The 19,402-nt window shown below is 50.6% G+C and overlaps 1 protein-coding gene across 1 annotated transcript; it reads left to right on the forward strand.

Annotated features, from left to right (window-relative positions):
- Positions 1-2,480: 2,480 nt before the first annotated feature.
- Positions 2,481-19,182, forward strand: Ddx27 (DEAD-box helicase 27). The gene is made up of 21 exons (XM_090352500.1): positions 2,481-2,605; positions 4,293-4,439; positions 6,079-6,138; positions 6,898-7,057; positions 7,920-7,963; positions 8,067-8,153; positions 9,185-9,290; positions 9,815-9,988; positions 10,545-10,695; positions 12,278-12,377; positions 12,495-12,636; positions 13,008-13,161; positions 14,130-14,211; positions 14,309-14,486; positions 15,448-15,554; positions 15,666-15,768; positions 16,883-16,977; positions 17,066-17,189; positions 17,422-17,503; positions 17,693-17,767; positions 17,932-19,182. Exons 1-21 carry the CDS (start codon positions 2,513-2,515, stop codon positions 17,948-17,950), a joined length of 2,283 nt encoding a protein of 760 aa, XP_090208626.1. The 5' UTR covers positions 2,481-2,512; the 3' UTR covers positions 17,951-19,182.
- The last annotated feature ends 220 nt before the right edge of the window (positions 19,183-19,402 follow it).

Genomic DNA, 19,402 nt, shown 5'->3' on the forward strand with positions numbered 1-19,402 from the left:
GAAAAGGCCCAAGGACAGTGCTCAAGCCATGAGTTTAAGCCCCAGGACTGGCAAAAAAAAAAAAAAATCTAGAATTACCACTGCAGTGTTGTCTATTCTTCATTCAGAAGCCTCCATGTGTAAACCAGGGTATGAAACTCACTCCTATTAGAGATATCAGGTAAAACCATTTGAGATTGTTGTCAAGAAATGGAGCACAGGAAACCTAGAGTCATAAGGCCATACAGGATAAGGCTAAATGAAAGGATCTCCAGGATATGGAAACAAGAGTTTTATTTATTTATTTATTTATTTATTTATTTTTTTGCCAGTCCTGGGCTTGAGCTCAGGGCCTGAGCACTGTCCTTGGACTTTCTCAAGGCCAGAGCTCTACCACCTGAGCCTCAGCACCACTTCCAGCTTTTTTCTATGTATGTGGTACCGAGGAATTGAACCTGGGTCTTCGTGCATGCTAGGCAAGCACTTTAACCACTAGGCCAAACTCCCGGCCCCGGAAACAGTATCTGACTTGGTTACCTGGCATGTTATATATACCTTTATTTGTTTATTTGAAATAGGAAAGGGAAGGAGGGAAAAACGATGATTGGGAGGGGGTGGGGGGAGGAAAATGGGGACAAAAACATGAGAAGGGTATCAATGTGTGAGAAGTAATGCACCTACTATCTGGTGAATGTAATTGTAATCCCTCTATATATTACAATTAAAAAAAAGAAATGGAGCACAGGTGAAGTGGTAGAGCCATCACAACTTATATCCATCATTACATAATTCATCCCCTAGGGAATACCAGTCAGGGGTTGTCAGAAAGCTACATCTAGAACTCTCCTATGTCCTATGATCAATTCCTCTTCCTAGGTACAGGCAACACGACTTTATTCAACCATGAGAACATTCTGGTACATCGACAACACAGGAGGATCTTGGAAACATGTTAAATGAAGCAAGGCAGCCCCCAAAGGATAAATATTGAGATCTTAAAAGAAATATTCATTTATAGACATGGGAAATTGATTAGAGCTGTTGCTTAAGGGTTGCAAGCTTTCTGTTTGGGTGATTGGTCAGTTTTGGAAACACTGGTGAAGTTTGTGTATTTTGAATATAATTAATGGTTGTACATATGTACCTTAAGATGAATAGAATTAAAAAAACAAGGAAACTCACTTCATGATACATACATGACTTTGGCAAGCAGAAAAATGCTCATTTGAAAGGGAAGGGTAGGGAGTAGGTGACTACAGTAGGTAGTCTAAGATGTCTACAAACAAATGAGAGGTAGACTGGCCTTTCCTGAGAACCTGAAGCCTCTGCCTGGATTACACTCTTGGCTGTTATTAAACAGCTGGGTGACTTAGGAACTCCTTCCTTCCTACCTTCCTTCATTCCTTCCTTCCTTCCTTACTCCTCCTCCATCCTTTTCTTTTTTTTAATTGCCAGCCATAGGGTTTGAACTCAGGGCCTGAACACTGTTGTTGGGCTTTCTCAAGGCTAGAGCGCTACACTTGGGCCACAGTACCACTTCTGGCTTTTTCTGTGTATGTGGTACTGAGGAATTGAACCCAGATCTTAATGCATGCTAGCTAAGCACCCACTAGGCCAAACTCCCCATGCAATTTTTTTTTTTTTGGTTGGTTGTGGGGCTTGAACTCTGGCCTCTTCAGCTCAAAGCTACTGCCCTACCTCTAAGCCACAATCCCACTTGGGAACTTCCTTCTTTCAATCTCAGTCTCCTTATCTCTAAAATGACAAAAGTAATGTTACCTCCAAACTGGGACTGTAAGGGTTGAATTAGTGACTTGATCATTATTGACACCGGGTTAAATAAGTGCTCATTTTTCTTTCTGCCACCCAGGTATCCTGTCAAATTTTTTTTGTTCACAAATATGTATTTTTCAGTTATCATCAAAGCACCTGTTTAGACTTTTTCGGTGCCAGTCCTGGGGCTTGAACTCTGGGCCTGGGCGCTGTCCTTGAGCCGCTTTTGCTCAAGCCAGCTTTTTCTGTTGATGGGATACCGAGGAATCGAACCCGGGGCTTCAGACTCCCTTTTTTTGGTCTGTCTTGAGCCTGAACTCAGGGCCCTGCAGTGTCCCTGAGCCCTTCGGTCAAGGCTAGCGCTGCCACCACTTGAGCCACAGCTCCACTTCGGGTCTTTTCTGACTAGTTTATTGAAGATAAGCCCAGGCTGGCTTTGAACCACGATCCTCAGCTCTCAGCCTCCTGAGTAGCTGGGATGCCGGGCGTGAGCCGCGGACGCCCGCGTTTTAGACTTGTAACTACTGCTTTCGAAGACAATGGAGTTTCCTTCTGGGCTACAGCCCCGCCCCTTTGACGTCACCGCGGAAACCACGCCCCTGTCCGCATGCGCACTCTGGAGCTGTGGTGGCGGTGTGTGGGCCGTTCTTCCTCGAGCGGAAGTGAGGCGTGACGCGTGCGCACTGAGGAGGTAGCGGGACGTGAAGGGGCGGTCCGCTCGGCGCGCCGCCCTCACTTCCGGAAGCGGCGGCTGGTCAGCATGCTGGCCGACTTAGGTCTGATTGGGACCATCGCCGAGGATGAAGAGGTGCCGGTGGAGTCCGAGTCCGACTCCGGAGACGACGAGGAGGAGGTGTGGGCCGGGCGGGGACGGATGTTTGGTGTCCTTTGGGCAGGGCCTTCCGGGACCCCCGGCTCTCCCCCGAGCCCGCCCGGCCCTGCCTGGGCCCGCGCTCGGCCTGGCTGTGGAGGTCCACGCGTGTGCTCTTCCGGCCGGTGTGTCCGGGGGACAGCCCGGGGCGCCCTGCGCCTGAAGCTCCCCCGGGAGTGCGGTGCCACCGACGTGACGCCGGGTGATGGGCCGCCTGCCGTGGCCCCCGGGCTCTGCAGAGCGCAGCCCTCACCTCCCCTTCCCGTCCAAACCCGAGCCCGGCGTCGTCTTGACAGCTTTGTCCTCCTCACCCACCCGGGGCTCCGCGAGCCCCGCTGAGCCTTTGCCAGGCCTCTGCCTTCCACACTCCCCCCCCTCCAGTCCTCCGTCCGGACTCCTCCCAGTGTCTTTCACTTCAGCCGCAGGCCTTGTGTAGTTTTAATGAGGTGAGATTGACGAGTCCTCTTCCATAAATCCAGGGCAGGCGTGCGTGTGCTTTGTGAAATGATCTCTACAGTCAGCTTAGTCGACACAACTGTCGCCTCACCTAGCTTTGGCTTTTTTTTTTTTTTGACATGAGAATATTTCAAATCAGGTTCATAATACATTGTAACTGTAGTCACTGTGTTGTATGCTAGATTTCTGGAACATAGTCTCCTTTAACTGAAAGTTTGTACTGTTGTGACTTAACAGCTCCCCATTTCCCCATACCCAGCTTCTGGACACCGCTGTTGTCTGTGTTCTTGTGAGGTTGGCTTTTTTAGGTGCTCATGCATTTTCTAGTGGCAGGTGAAGTGTTCTCTGTGTGTTTATCAGAGTTATATCCGTTAGAATCTCCACAGACTTGACTAATTTGGGGTCTTTTTGAGCATTTACTTACTGGTAGGAGTGTGTTAAAAATCTCCCAGGACAACTGTAGATGAGTCATTTTCTTGTTGTTACCTGTTTCTTCCACTTTTGCCTTATGTATTTCTTCCCCTCCATCCCCTCCTTTTTTTTTTTTTTTTTTGTTTTGTTTTGTTCTGGTCCTGGGGCTTGAACTTGGCCTTGGCACGATCCCTGAGCTTTTGTGCTCAAGACTAGTTGCTCTACCACTTTGGGTCACAGCACCATTTCTGGCTTAATTTTTCTTATTGTTATTATAATGCCAATGTACTGAGGGGTTACAGTTACATAAGTCAGGTAAAGAGTACATTTCTTTTTTTTTTTTTTTTTTTTTTGCCAGTCCTGGGCTTGAGCTCAGGGCCTGAGCACTGTCCTTGGACTTTCTCTAGGTTAGAGCTCTACCACTTGAGCCTCAGCACCACTTCCGGCTTTTTTCTAGGTACGTGGTACCGAGGAATCGAACCCGGGTCTTTGTGCATGCTAGGCAAGCACTTTAACCACTAGGCCAAACTCCCGGCCCCAAGAGTACATTTCCTTTTGGACAACGTTACCCCTCATTTCTAGCTTTTTGATAGTTAATTCGAGGTTTTTATCTCATGGACTTTCCTGGCTTTGAATTGTAATCCTCAGATCTTTGCCTCCTGAGTAGATAGGATTATAGGCATGAGCCACTGATGCCCAGCTGTGGGTATTTCTCTTGTCTTTTGGGAACCCCCTCTTTCCTTCTTCCTATTCTGCTGGTCTTCCAACTGTGTCCCATATTCACTTGCCTCTCACCTTCCAGGGGCCCATTGTGCTGGGCAGGAAGCAGAAGGCCCTGCAGAAGAATCGCAGTGCTGATTTCAACCCTGACTTTGTTTTCACTGAGAAGGAAGGCATGTACGATGATAGCTGGGCCCTGGCTGATGTCATGAGCCAGCTCAAGAAGAAGGTGAGGCAGTGATGGACAGTGCCAGGCTGTGGCCTGTTGATGTTGGACAGTGGGGCTCAAGACCTAATCCTGGGAGAGGAGGTCAAAGAGAACCCATTGTCCTGTTTAATGCTAAAGGATAAAATGCTGTGAAGTGGATATTGCCGACTTTAGTCACAAACATTAGTCATTAGTCTCAAGTGACATGTAGAAGTATAAAAAATATTTTAGGGCTGGGAATGTGGCTTAGTGGTAGAGTACTTGCCCAGCATGCATGAAGCCCTGGGTTCTATTCCTTAGTGCTACATAAACAGAAAGGGCTGGAAGTGGAGCTGTGGCCCAAGAAGCTCAGGGCCTGGCCACTATCCTATGGCTCTACTTGGGTTTTTGTTTTTCTTTTTGTTTTTTGGTAGTTTAATTGAGATAATAGGCTTATGGACTTTCCTGTTCTGTTTTCTGTCCCAGCTGCCTTGAACCAGGATACTCCAATCTTAGCTTCCTGAATAGCTTAGCTTTTTTTAATTCAAGGCTTGTGCTCTAGTACTTGAGCCACAGCTCCACTTCTGATTTTTTGGTGGTTAATTGGAAATAAGAATCCAATAGGATGGCCCAGACTTCATTCTCTGGCTGACTTGAATAGCTATAATTACTGGTGACTGGCTGTTGATATATATACATATATATATATATTTACAATATTATATATAGTATAATATTATATATATATATTTTTTTTCTGATCAGTTGTAGGGTTTGAACTCAGAGCCTGAGTGCTGTTCCTGAGCCTCTTTGTGTTCAAGGCTAGTGCTTTACCACTTGAGTCACAGTGCCATTTCTAGTTTTTGAATGGTTAATTGGAGATAAAAGTCTCACAGGGACTTTTCTGCCTGGGCCGGATTTGAATTGTGATCTTCAGATATTAGTCTCCTGAGTAGCTAGACTTTGGGTATGAGTCACTGGTGCCTTGGTGGTTATATCTTTTGATATAGTTTTAAATAGTAACTGCCTTCTATTCTAAATTGATTCTTGGCAATCTTAAAGGTTGTTTTTTGCCAGTTCTGGGGCTTGAGCTCAGGTCTGAGCACTGTCCTTGAACTTTCTCAAGGCTAGAGCTCTACCACTTGAGCCACAGCACCATTTTTGGCTTTTTCTATGTATGTGGTACTGAGAAATTGAACGTGGGTCTTCGTACTTGCTAGGCAGGCACTCTACTACTAGGCCAAACTCCTGGCCCAATCTTAAACTTTTTGTTTTTGTTGGTCATGGACTTTATCTCAGTGCTGGGTGCTGTCCCCTGAGCTCTTCTGTGCTCAAGGCCAGTAACTCTATATTTAGAGCCACAGTGACACTTCCAGTTTTCTGGTGGTTAATTGGTAATAAGACTCATGACTTTCTTGCTTGCACTGACTTTGAACTGTGATTCTCAGATCTAGCCTTCTGAGTAGCTAGGGTTATAGGCAGTGCCCAACTTCTTTTTTTTTTTTTTGCTTTTTAAAAAATTGTAATTAATAAAAGGGCTACAGTTATATTCGCCAGATAGCAGGTGCATTCCTTCATACCACACATTGATACCCCTTCTCATGTTTTTGTCCCCATTTCCCTCCGTACCAGTGCCCAACTCTTGATTGTGTATTTCTTTTTGCTCTGTTTTTATATGCAGAGAGCAGCCACTACATTAGATGAGAAGATTGAGAAGGTGCGGAAGAAAAGGAAAGCAGAGGTGAGAAAGGCAGCATCTGCTCCAGGTTGGGACCTGAGCTGCCCCTGCTAGTTAGTTTCCTTTAAGCCCAGATGGGGGTTGGCACAGCTGGGTCTTCTCTCTGGGAGCATACTGTCTGAAATCTTTAGCCTGCCCACCTGCCTAGTGCCTGCCTGCCTTCCTTCCTCCTCCCCTCCCCTTTCTTTCCCTCCCCTTTCCTTCCCCTTGCCTTCCCTCCCCTTTCCTTCCCCTTGCCTTCCCTCCCCTTTCCTTCCCCTTGCCTTCCCTCCCCTTTCCTTCCCCCCTTTCCTTCCCCTTGCCTTCCCTCCCCTTTCCTTCCCTTCCCTTTCCTTCCCTTTTCCTTCTTTCCCTTTCCCTTCCCTTCCCATTCCCTTCTCCTCTTCCCTTTCCCCTTCCCTTCCCTTCTCTTCCCCTTCCCTTCTCTTCTCTTCCCCTTCCTTCCTTCCTTCCTTCCTTCCTTCCTTCCTTCCTTCCTTCCTTCCACATTTATTATTTGGTGCTAGTACTGGGGCTTGAACTTAGGGCCTTGTTCTCCTCTCCCTTAGCTTTTTTTTCTCTTTTTAAACTCTACCTCTTGAGCCACAGCTCCATTTCTAGCTTTTTGCTGATTAATTGGAGTTCATGGTCTCACAGACTTTTCTGCCTGGGCTGGCTTTGAACTGTGCTCTTCAGATCTCAGCCTCTGGATGAAGTAACTAGGCTTGCAGATGTGAGGTACCATTGCCTAGCTATCCAGTCTTTATTTACATTCATCTCTAGGAGAAAGAAGTCAAGTCTGGGAAGTCGGAGGAGAAAGAAGCTAGTGTGGGTGGTGGTCCTGAGGAGCCGGAGGACGGCGGAGGCAAGGATGAAGACTCTGCCGATGAAGAGCCAGAGAGCGACTACTCTTCAGCTGACGAGAAAGTCCTCACCAAAGCGGGTCAGACGTGGGGCCAGGAAGGGGTGAAATCTGTGTCTTCACATTGTGACTGCTGCTGCCTCCTCTGCTGGAGTGTCTCCCTGCTATGCCTTGACTGCTTTCTGCGTTGGCTTCCCCTTCTCTTAGGGATGGTGTCAGGTTGTCACCCTTTGCGGGCAGTGCACTCAGGAGCCAGGTTCATCTGTGCAACTATGGAGTGGTCGCTCAGTATTTTTGTTTGTGTGTGGCGGTACTGGGGCTTGAGCTCAGGAGCTCATGCTCCTCCCTGGGCTTGAGCTCAGGGCCTGAGCACTGTCCTTGGACTTTCTCAAGGCTAGAGCTCTACCACTTGAGCCTCAGCACCACTTCTGGCTTTTTTCTATGTATGTGGTACCAGGAATCGAACCCGGGTCTTCATGCATGCTAGGCAAGCAGTCTACCACTAGGCCAAACTCCCAGTCCCCTCCCTCTGTTTTTTATTCAAATCTGGCACTGGACCACTTGAGCTACAACTCCACTTCTGGGGTTTCGTATGGGGGTTAATTGGAGATGTCTCATAGACTTTCTTGCCCAGGTTGGTTTTGAACCACAATCCTTAGAGCTCAGCCTCCTGATGCTAGGATGTCAGGGGTGAGTCGCTGGCATTGGGTTTCAGTGTTTTTTTCCTTTCTGGAAGAAGTCATGGTGAAGTGTTACGTGGTAACATAACCCAGGCTTAAGAGCCTCGTCTCCGTAACATACCTGCCAATTGCTTCCTGTCCAACCTTTCACCTGGGGGCCATAGAGTCCTCACTGAACGGAAGACTGTCGGAAGCCCCTTGGAGGCCTTCAAACAGGTGTCCTGCAGAGTGAGCCACCATTCTTACTGTGTTTTTCTTGGTAGATACACTCAAAGTGAAGGAGCGGAAGAGGAAGAAGAAGGGACAGGTGCGTGTGGGTTTGTGAACCTTTTCGGTAACGAAAGCTAATTAATGAGGTGATTGATTTGCTTCATGAATTTTTCTTGTGTGTTTTCTGACCTCTTGTGCAGGAAGCGGGGGGATTCTTTGAGGATGCCTCTCAGTATGACGAGAGCCTCTCCTTCCAGGACATGAACCTGTCTCGGCCTCTTCTGAAGGTAGTGGCCCCCCTGGACTCCTGCTCCCCCTTAAGCCTCTTTCACCTCTGCTCTCTGCTCAGCTGCCACAGCCCCCATAGCTCCACCTCCCCTGGGTGGAAAGTGGAGTCCTTACACTTTCAGCGCTGTGCTCCTCCTGGCCCGGCCAGTGACATCCCTTCCCTCTCGTTCTGCCCTGCCCACCCTGTCCTTGCTGTTGCCTCTGGAAGCCTTCTCTTCCAGGAGTCTTGGTGTGCTCCAGGGTCCTGAGGTACCTTCCCCATTTCTGGCCACCTTCACTCCTGCACTTGTTGCTAGCATTTATCCCATGTGACAGATGTTTGCCTCCCCCTCCCCCAGTCCTGGGCTTAAACTCAGAGCCTGAGCACTGTCCTTGGGCTTTCTCAAGACTAGAGCTCTACCAGTTGAGGCACAGCACCACTCCTGGATATTTCTATGTATGTGATACCGAGGATTTGAACCCAGGACTTTGTGTGTGCTCTACCACTAGGCCAAATTCCCGGCTCTGATCTGTGGTGTTTTGGGTTTTTTTTTGCAATATGGAGGGTTTTGAATTGAGGGCCTTGCACTTGCCAGCAGGGTCTACCACTTGAGCCATGCCTGTAGTCCTTTTTGCTTTAGTTATTATTTTCCCTCTCTGGTCCAGCTTAGACCTGGGTTCTCCTACCTGTGTTGCTGTGTAGCTTTAGTGATAGAAGCTTGGTAGACACGATGGTGAGCAGTTTTCTAAGGCTGGCCACACACTGAGGTGCTCTTGACCTCTGCCTCCTCTGTAGCTGGGAGTATAGTCATGAACCGCTGTACCTGGCCTTCAGTCTGTTTCTTTCTACTAGACCATGAGATTCCTGTGAGAGGCAGGGATTTTCTTCTGCTTCCTCCTCTGAGTGCTTGATCAGTGCCTTGTGCTGGGGGCCCGCAGTCCAAGTGGGCAAGTGAGGACTGAGGTTACCACCCACCTGGCCATCCTTGGGTTATCTCCTCCTGTTCAGTGCCTTGCTGCCTGCTTACGTTCACTTTTCTTCTCTCCTTAGGCCATTACAGCCATGGGCTTCAAGCAGCCCACCCCGATCCAGAAAGCCTGCATTCCCATAGGTCTTTTGGGGAAGGACATCTGTGCCTGTGCAGCCACGGGGACAGGTGAGAGCATGCGGTCCAGGCTGAGTGCAGAGGTGGCATGCCCTCAGAAGGGCTCCAGGTGGACTTCACAAAGGGCAGTGTGCTAAATAGGGCTGGCTTTTTTTCCCCCCTGCCAGTCTTGGGTCTTAAACTCAGGGCCCGAGCACTGTCCCTGAGCTTCTTTTGCTCAAGGCTAGTGCTTTGCCACTTGAGCCGCACAGCACCACTTTCGGCTTTTTCTGCATATGTGGTACTGAGGAATCAAACCCAGGGTTTCATACAGGCAAGGTAAGCACTCTACTACTAATCCACCTTCCTAACGCGTGGCTTCTTGAACTGTATAAAAAGTGTAAGGGTGAAGGGTGTAAGGGGAAGCACAGAGATAGAGGGACAAAGAGGGAACAAATGCCAACAACATCCTTACCGGACACTGTGTTAAAAATGGCACACTGAGTTGTCCCTCTTTCTCATGGGTAGACTTGAGGGTTTTCCATGCTCAGTAGGAGAGAGTCTCACCCTCCCCATCATCCTCTGCCTCCCTCCAGGTAAAACCGCAGCCTTTGCCCTCCCCATCTTGGAGCGTCTCATCTACAAGCCCCGCCAGGCCCCGGTCACCCGGGTGCTGGTGCTGGTGCCCACCCGTGAGCTGGGCATCCAGGTACACTCGGTCACCAGGCAGCTGGCTCAGTTCTGCAACATCACCACCTGCCTGACTGTGGGTGAGTTCCTGGCCCCCAGGACATGAGACTTGATGCTGGTGGGTACCCGGAGAGGCCTGGTGTCGATTGAATCCACTTAGAAATGGGTTGTCATTTCTGCACAAGACGAGAGGGTGCAGGCAAGGGGCATTGTATGTGTGTGTAGATTTCAGTGAGATAGTCTTGAAGAATGAAACTTAAAAACTATGAAGGAAAGTTTTCCTGATACTGAACCCACTCAGGGTCACATTTCTTCTTGACATGAAGAATGAGTCAGCTATGATTTGGGGCAGAATTTCGCAGGGTTAAATTTAGCCTTGTCTCTCTTGCGGTTCACCCTCCTGTGCCATTGGGAGTGGAAGGTGACTTGCCATGTGCAGAGGCATTGTGTGTTCAATTCTCACAGCTGCCGCTTCCAATCCTGGATGTTACTGGTCACTCTCTTCTGGAACCTGAATATGTTTTAAGCCCACATAGGCCAGTCAGTCCCGTTATCATGCATGTGGCACGAGCCCAAGACAGGTGGTGCGTGTTTGGGCCGCTCTGACGGCTGCCTGGACTCTTGCTCCCTTTGCAGGAGGCCTGGATGTGAAGTCTCAGGAAGCAGCACTGCGGGCAGCCCCCGACGTCCTCATCGCCACCCCCGGCCGGCTCATCGATCACCTCCACAACTGCCCTTCCTTCCACCTCAGCAGCATCGAGGTGCTCATCCTGGACGAGGCGGACAGGTGCACCTGGAGTGGGGACTGGGAACCGCCCTTGGCGCGTGGGGCTCTCAGGCATGGGTGTATGATGCACCTCAGCACCCACGTGGGCCTCTGGGCAGGTTTAGCCCCATTTTCTGGCCTGTTTTCTGTCTTTCTGCAAAAGACAGTTAAGACAAGTCAGGTGCCTTGTACTTACCTCTTCCTTCCATGTCTGATCTGGATAAGCGACTCACGCTGGGTATGGGGTTGGGGTGAGTGCAGTGAGCACAGAGTAGACTGGGTGTCACGTGAAAGGAACTTAAAGACCAGACAGGCCTTCATAAGCCTCTACCCCTCATGCCTTCACTGTCTACTTTTTTTTTTTTTCTCCAGTCATAGTGCTTAAACTCTGGAGGCCTGAGTGCTGTCCCCTGAGCGTTTATGCTCAAGGCTGGTACTCTACCACTTTTTTTTTTGCCAGTCCTAGGGCTTGAACTCAGGGCACTGTCCTTGGACACTTTTTGTTCAGTGCTAGCACTCTGCCACTTCAGCAGCAGCACCACTTCCAGCCTTTTCTGAGTATGTGATACTCAGGCATCGAATCAAGGGCTTCGTACATGCTAGGCAATCACTCTACCACTAAGCTATGCTCCCAGCCCAGCACTCTGCCACTTTTTGAGCCACAACGCCACTTCTGGTTATCTGTTACTTCACTGGACTTAGAGTCTCATGGACTCTCCTGTCTGGGTTGGCTTCAAACCATGATCCTCTGACCTCTAGCATTATAGGTGTGAGCCACTAAAACCTGGCGTCACTGCCTCTTTTTGAGGCTTGCTCTGCCCACTTGTTCAGGCCCAGCTGTTAGAGCCATCTGCGTCTCTATTCACCTTCATTTTTGCTCTGTGCCTGTTGTGGCTGCTCCCTCTGCATGGGACAGCCTTGTCACCCTGGCAGTTTATCAGAATCCAGTCCCAGGGCACGAGACAAGAGCCAGGGTATGAACAAGGCCAAGGAGCCTCTTCTCGATGCGCTACTTCCTGCTCGGGAGTTGTAGTTCTCAGGCTACGGCCATTACATTTCATTTTCTAGGTTCAAGAAGTTTGGGCATGGCCTGCTCTGACACTGAAGTGTCTTCAGGTGTGATGACACTGGCACACAGAAGGTCCTTGTCCTCCAGTGTGTGGGGAGACATTTGGGGTGAGGCATCTCACATCTTCCCTACTTACGGATGGCTCAGCACTCACAAAGAGACAGAGGATGTGGCCTAGTTCTTTTTTTTTTTTTTTTTTTTGCCAGTCCTGGGCTTGAGCTCAGGGCCTGAGCACTGTCCTTTCAAGGCTAGAGCTCTACCACTTGAGCCTCAGCACCACTTCCGGCTTTTTTCTGTGTATGTGGTACCGCGGAATCGAACCCGGGTCTTCATGCATGCTAGGCAAGCACTTTAACCACTAGGCCAAACTCCCGGCCCGTGGCCTAGTTCTTGATGAAACTTGGGGAGAGGGTAGAACCACAGTAAGCACCATCATAAATAAGTAGAAGAGTGTTCAGTACAGGGCAGCCATGTCAGCCCCTGTGGGTCAGTGTAGGTCCCTGGTGCTCACCACACCCTGCCCGTGTGCTGCAGGATGCTGGACGAGTACTTCGAGGAGCAGATGAAGGAGATTATCCGCCTGTGTTCCCATCACCGCCAGACCATGCTCTTCTCAGCCACCATGACGGACGAGGTGGGCCACAGGGTGGCTGTGGGTCAGATGTGCACGCGGGTCTGACGAGGCCCCCTTGCCTGGCCTCCTTCCCCATTTCTCGCACAGAGCTGACATCAGGGGCTTTGTGCTCTGCAGGTGAAAGATCTGGCTTCTGTCTCCTTGAAGAATCCCGTCCGGATATTTGTGAACAGCAACACGGACGTGGCTCCATTCCTGCGGCAGGAATTTGTACGGATCCGGCCTAACCGAGAAGGGGACCGGGAAGCCATTGTGGCTGGTGAGTCCCAGGGCAGGCCTGAACCCTGGATCTCATGGGTGTCAACACCCAAGAGGGCGCTTGGCTTGTGTCCTCATGCAGCCACTCGATGCTGTCCTTCAGTCCTTGCTCATCCAGCCTTGCCTCTCCTACTCTGCCGCTGTCCTCCTGAAGCCCCCACACTGCGCATGCCTGTCCCTGCAGGTGCTGTGGTGTGTTGCCTGGACTGTTGCCTCACTCAGCTCCTTGCTCTTGCCATTTCACTTGTTAAGACATTCGCCACCTTGGGGACTGGCTTTCTTTTTTTTCTCTCTTTGCCCTGGCGTGGGAGCTCTGTGGGAGCAGGGCCCAGGCCTCTCTGCCCCGTGCTGGCTCACTTTTCTCCCCATCAGCTCTGCTGACGAGAACCTTCCCTGACCACGTGATGCTGTTCACCCAGACCAAGAAGCAGGCACACCGCATGCACATCCTGCTTGGGCTCCTGGGCCTGCAGGTGGGCGAGCTCCATGGCAATTTGTCGCAGACGCAGCGGCTGGAGGCGCTCCGGTACTGTGGGGTGGGACTGCAGCTCCCCGCTTCCCTGTTAGGCCCCTAGATGGCTTCCTCACCTCATCGTGGGAAAATAGGGGCCTAGGCGTTAGGCTAGAGGTATAGCCGGAGTGTAGCTAGCTCGATACCCTCCCTTAAATAGTTGAGCTGAGGCTGGTGAGGCTGCTGCCTCTCAGTACTAGCAGCTGAGGCAGGAGGCTCACGAGGCAAGAGCCTGTCACAAACAAAAATTTTTTTGGAGGAGAGTGGGGTTGGATTGTGGCTCAGTGTTACAGCACGTGCCTAGCATGCACGAAGCCCTGGGTCCAGTCCCTCAGTACCACGTATATAGAAATAGCCAGAAGTGGCTCCAGTGGCAGAGTGGCTAGCCATGTACAAAAGAAGTTCAGGGACAGAGCCCATGCCCTGAGTTCAAGGACTGGACCCCCTCCCCCCCAATAAAAAGAAATCTTTTTTGGTTGGCTGTAGTAGTGCCCAACTATAATCCCTGCACTCAGGGGCTTAGGCAGGAGACTCACATGGGCTGTGTGGTGAGGCCCTGAGCACCGTAAGCTGGGATCCTAGACTCATGTAGAACTCCACCTTCCACGTGTGGGAGATGGCCCAGGATGCTCTTGGGCCAGGGGAGGGGGTAGGGGAAGGGGAGGGCCACGGCTGTCCCTGAGCAGTGCCACACCTGAGCGAGGGAAGGCTGCGTGTGGTGTGTGCAGCTCCCGCTCTAGATGACGGTCCTGCGGCACCAGGGCCACCTTCCCAGAAAGGCGTGGGTCCCAGATGAGGAGTAACTGGTGACTGGGCGAGCATGTAGAGCCCGTCTTCACTGGGTGGGCTGGAGCCGAGTCCTCTCTCCTGTACCCACCGGGCTATAGAAGACAACACAACACTGTCCCCCACGTGGTGTGTGGCGACTGTCCCGCGGTGCTGCTGGCTCAGGCCTGAGCCAGGCCCTCTGTGGTTCTTTCTAGGCGCTTTAAAGATGAACAGATTGACGTCCTTGTGGCCACGGATGTGGCAGCCCGTGGACTTGACATCGAGGGGGTTAAGACGGTGAGCTGATCCTCCTGCGTCGCTCTTTCGTCCTGGGCTGCCCGTCACCCTCTGGTCACCCGGCTGGTGTGATGGGAGCTCCTTTCCCACCTTCCAGGTCATCAACTTCACGATGCCCAACACCATCAAGCACTACGTGCACCGCGTGGGGCGGACAGCCCGCGCGGGCAGAGCGGGGCGTTCCGTGTCTCTGGTGGGGGAGGAAGAGCGGAAGATGCTGAAGGAGATCGTGAAGGCCGCCAAGGCCCCGGTGAAGGCCCGGATCCTTCCTCAGGGTACGTAGGGTCCTCTCCAGAGAGCATGTGGGCACGTGAGCACGCTGCCCGGGACAGGTCTCGGCAGCTGCATGAGCCAAGGCTGGTCAGTGAGGCAGCCATGACTGACCGGGCAGTGTGCCCTGAATCTGGGGCAGGATCAAGCTTGGTGTATGAGCAGCTGGGAAGGACAACTAGGGGGCCCAGAGCTAGGGGACTGGAACTCAAAAGTAGACAGGGGACAGTGCCATTCTTAGAGGAGTTTGGACTAAGACTCAGCGCAGTAGGAAGCCTTACAGTGGTTTTGGTGGTGGTGCTGGTGGTGCTGGTGATGATGGTGATGATGGTGATGATGGTGATGATGGTGAGGCAGAGTCTGGCCATGTTCATGCTGTTCCCAAACTCCCAGGCTGGAGCATTCCTCCTGCCTCAGAGTCAGAAGAGCTGAAACTCCAGCTATTTGCATGCTCTGATCTTAGGAGACATGTCACAGAAGAGCCACTTAAAACTATAACTTCCTATACCAGTAAACATCCACCTTAATTTTACCGGGCACTTTCCCTGAGTTCTCTGCTACTCAAGTCTAGTGCCCTACCCCTTGAGCCACAGCACCATTTCCAGTTTTCTCACGGACTTTAGTGCCTGGGCTGGCTTTGAACAGCAATCCTTAGAGCCCAGCCTCCTGAGAGCTAGGATTACAGGCATGAGCCGCCAGCGCCTGCTCCCTCTCCCTCCCCCCTACTACTTTTCTTTTTTTTGGACAGTTATGGGGCTTAAACTCAGAACCTGGGTATTGTCCCTGAGCTCTTTATTTTGCTCAGTGCTAGTTGTTCACTTGAGCCCTAGCACTGCTTCCGGTTAATTGGAGATCGGGGTCTCATGGGGACTTTCCTTCAGGCTGACTTTGAACTACTGAGTGGCTAGGATTACAAGCATGAGCCACTGGTGCCCAGCAAAATCCTACTTATTTTCTTCTCTTCAGATGTGATCCTTAAGTTCCGGGACAAGATTGAGAAGATGGAAAAAGATATATATGCAGTGCTGCAGCTGGAGGCGGAGGAGAAGGAGCTGCAGCAGTCAGAGGCCCAGGTGTGCAGCAGGGGCCAACACCCGCCTTCAGAGCTGCTCTCCTAGCAGCAGCGCTGTGGGCAGTGGGGGCAGCTCTGGGGATTAGCAGGCATCCTCGCTCTGTCCCCACAGATCAACACTGCAAAGCGGCTGTTGGAGAAAGGGCAGGAGGCGAAAGAACAGGAGCCGGAGAGGAGCTGGTTCCAGACCAAAGAAGAGAGGAAGAAAGAAAAAAGTATGTAAGAGTTGTTCCTTAGAAAAACTCCACATTAGCGTTGAGCTTGGTGGTACCCACCTGTAATCCAGCTTTTAGGAAGCTAAGGTGTGATGATCTCAAGTTCAAGGCCAGCCTGAGCTACATAGTAAGACCATGACTCCAAAAAAAAAAAAAAAAAAACCCAACCAAACCTAGAATTACCAAAGATTCAGCAGTTCTATTCCCAGGTCTACATCCAAAAGAACTAAACCAGGGCCTCCAGCAGGTACTTGTCACCACAGTGTCCATGGAAAGATGGTGGAAGCTGGGTGCCAGTGGCTCACGCCTATCATACTGGCTACTCGGGAGGCTGAGACCTGGACGATCAGGTGGAACACAGCCTGCACAGAAATGGCTGTCCGAGCTCCAAAGCAACCAGCCAGCTGCAGGCTTGGAGAGGACAGTATCCAGTCAGGACAGCCACGCTGACAGTTATGTAGGAGCAGATGGTTGTTTGCGTGACATGTCTCCCATTGAAGGGTACTGATGGGTTGTTACAGGCTCGTACAGATGCTCGTCTCAGTGAAACAAGCGTGGACGCACTTGGTAATCCCTAAGGGAGGAACTGTGCACAGAGATTTCAGAACTACCCTCTGTACAGTTTCTACCAGTAATGCCTCTGTTTGATGGCAATAAAATAAGGGCATATATACATTATTTCTACATTAAACGAAGTTGTAGCCAGGTGCCAGTCTCTCACATCTATAATCCTAGTTACTAAGGAGGCTGAGATTGGAGGATTGAGCGTTGAAGCCAGGTTAGGCAGGGAAGTCTGAGACTCTCCTCCCGTTATCCACGAAAAGCTGCAAGTGGAGCTGTGGCTCAAGTGGGAAGACGTCAAGCTTTAGTAGAGATGTTCATGTGGGCACACATGTATACACAAGCAAGTGATTTGTAACTACCTAGGCGGGAGGGAGTGGGTATAGGAGTAGGCCACGTCTTCATCTTCTCAGCGTGTCGGGCGGGCATGTTTATAGTGGGCTGCAGGCCGTGGCCAGCGGCAGTGGCTGCTGCTTGTCATTTCACACTGTTCTGTAGTATCAGACAAGGCACCGCACGCCCCCTGCAATCCCTCTCTTGCCTCTCATCCCAGTTGCCAAGGCCCTGCAGGAGTTTGACTTGGCTTTAAGAGGAAAGAAGAAAAGGAAGAAGTTCATGAAGGATGTAAAGAAAAAGGGGGAGATGACAGTGAGTAGCCCCACTTTAGGATCTTGTCCCCTTGCGCTGAGTCGGAGCCACGTGCTGCGTTGGGCACTCAGCGCTCCTTTCTCCCCAGGCAGAGGAAAGGTCCCAGTTTGAAATCCTCAAGTCACAGATGTTTGCTGAGCGCTTGGCCAAGAGGAACCGCAGAGCCAAGCGTGCCAGGGCAATGCCTGAGGAGGAGCCAGCCAGAGGCCCTGGTAGGAGAGCAGGGAGCCTTCCCTCAAATCTGTGCTATACGCAGGGGGAATTTGAGGGGTAATGACAGTGATCCACATTTTTTGAGTAAGGGGGTGTATTGGTGTATTGCCCTGAAGGGTGGAGTTTGGAGGCCAAGTCCTTCATTATTGGATGCTGGGAGCAGGGGCTGGCTGGGGAGGTGGGAGTGGAGACTGTTGAGGACTGCGTGTGATGCATTCTTCCTGTGCACAGCTAAAAAGCAGAAGAAGATCTCGGTGTTTGACGAAGAGCTCACCAACACCAGCAAGAAGGCCCTGAAACAGTATCGAGCTGGGTAGGGCTGTCATTGAGCTTTTGACAAACCATTTGCTTCCTGGCCTTTCCCAACGGAAGGGCGGGCCTGGCTTCCAGAATGGCAGTCTCTCCTGGAAGCACCCGCCCTGGGCCCTCCCAGTGCTGGGGGCTGGGCAGGGCGGGGTCAGGTGGGGCTGGCACCTGTCCTAAGCCTGCCATGTTCTCTTAGCCCTTCCTTTGAAGAAAGGAAACAGTTGGGACTGCCCCACCAGAGGAGAGGAGGAAACTTCAAATCTAAGTCCCGGTGAGGAGGTTGGAGAGCAGGGGTTGCACGTGTGGGGCTGGAGAAGAGCTGTCCACCTTTATGACTGCCTGGGTGGAGGATGGGGCTCCTGGCAGAGCATTTGCATGGCAAGAAAGAACTGCTGCTTCCTCTTTTTTGATCTTAACGTCTGCTCTTCTTCACAGATATAAGAGGAAGAGGTAACTGTTGCTGCCTGAAGTTGCACTTGGGAAGATGTCTTGATTTATTTTTTTCCTCCATTTGTAAAAAGTTCCTGAAAGTTTTTGTGTATTAAAAAAAAAAAAAGAAAAAAAGGGGGGTCGGGAGTTTTGCCTAGTGGTAGAGTGCTTGCCTAGCATGCACAAAGACCTGGGTTTGATTCCTCGGTACCACATATATAGAAAAAAGCTGGAAGTGGTGCTGAGGCTCAAGTGGTAGAGCTCTAGCCTTGAGAAAGTCCAAGGACAGTGCTCAGGCCCTGAGCTCAAGCCCAGGACTGGCCAAAAAAAAAAAAAAAAAAAAAGGTTCTTTCTCTTCCTGTAAGCGGCCTGAGGTAGAAATGGTTTCCCAGTCAGGCACTGGTGGCTCACGCCTGTTATCCTAGCTACTCAGGAGGCTGAGATCTGAGGATCACAGTCAAAGCCAGCCTGGGCAGAAAAGTCCTTGAGACTCTCATCTCCAATTAGCCACCAGAAAATTGGAAGGTGGCACTGTGGCTCAAGTGGTAGAGCAGTAGCCTTGAGCTGGCAAGCTCAGGGACAGCACCCAGGCCCAGAGTTCAAGAGAGAACACTAGAGAAACCATCCAGTCCATCAAGGGTATAAAATATCTGCAGCTGGGTGCTAGTGGCTCATACCTATAATTGTAGCTACCTAGCTACTCAAGTTGAGATCTGGCAATCATGGTTCAAAGCCAGTCTGGGCAGGAAAATCCCCGTCTCTTTTGGCCAGTTCTGGGGCTTGAACTCATGAGAGGATCCTTATTGAAAAGGAGCAAATTATTCTAAGCCAGAACAAGAGTTTGTACAGGAGAAAAATGTATTCCAGAAGAAACAAAAACTTAAGGCACAGGAATATTTAGCATTAAAAAAAAAAAAAAAAAGGCTGGGGAAAGTAACTTAGCTTATAATTCCATTTACTCAGGAGGAGAAAGATTAGGAGAATTGAACTTTGTGAGACCTCATGTTAATTAAAATTTGGGTGGGGGGCCGGGAGTTTGGCCTAGTGGTTAAAGTGCTTGCCTAGCATGCATGAAGACCCGAGTTCGATTCCTCGGTACCACATACATAGAAAAAAGCTGGCAGTGGTGCTGAGGCTCAAGTGGTAGAGCTCTAGCCTTGAGAAAGTCCAAGGACAGTGCTCAGGCCCTGAGCTCAAGCCCAGGACTGGCAAAAAAAAATAATAAAATAAAATTTGGGTGGGCCAGAGTACAGTGGCTCATTCCTGTAATCCTAGCTACTCAGGAGGCTGACATCTGAGGATCTCAGTTCAAAGCCAGCTTGGACGCTAAAGACTGTGAGACTCATCTCCAATCAACCTCTAGAAAACGGGAAGTGGTGCTGTGGCTCAATGGGTAGGGCAGTAGCCTTGATCTGAAGAGCTCAAGAACAACACCCAGGCCCAGAGTCTAAGCCCCCCAACTAACAAAAAAATAAAA

This window comes from Megascapheus bottae, chromosome 18 (assembly GCF_031878675.1).
Source record: "Megascapheus bottae isolate mThoBot1 chromosome 18, mThoBot2.hap1, whole genome shotgun sequence".
NCBI classification, from domain to species: domain Eukaryota; kingdom Metazoa; phylum Chordata; class Mammalia; order Rodentia; family Geomyidae; genus Megascapheus; species Megascapheus bottae.

Coding starts and splice junctions, on each gene's coding strand:
- Ddx27 (XM_090352500.1), top strand. CDS start 2,513: ATGCTGGCCGACTTAGGTCTGATTGGGACCATCGCCGAGGATGAAGAG. Junction 9,989..10,544: donor CACCACCTGCCTGACTGTGG/GTGAGTTCCTGG, acceptor CTCCCTTTGCAG/GAGGCCTGGATGTGAAGTCT. Junction 14,487..15,447: donor GGCCCGGATCCTTCCTCAGG/GTACGTAGGGTC, acceptor TCTTCTCTTCAG/ATGTGATCCTTAAGTTCCGG.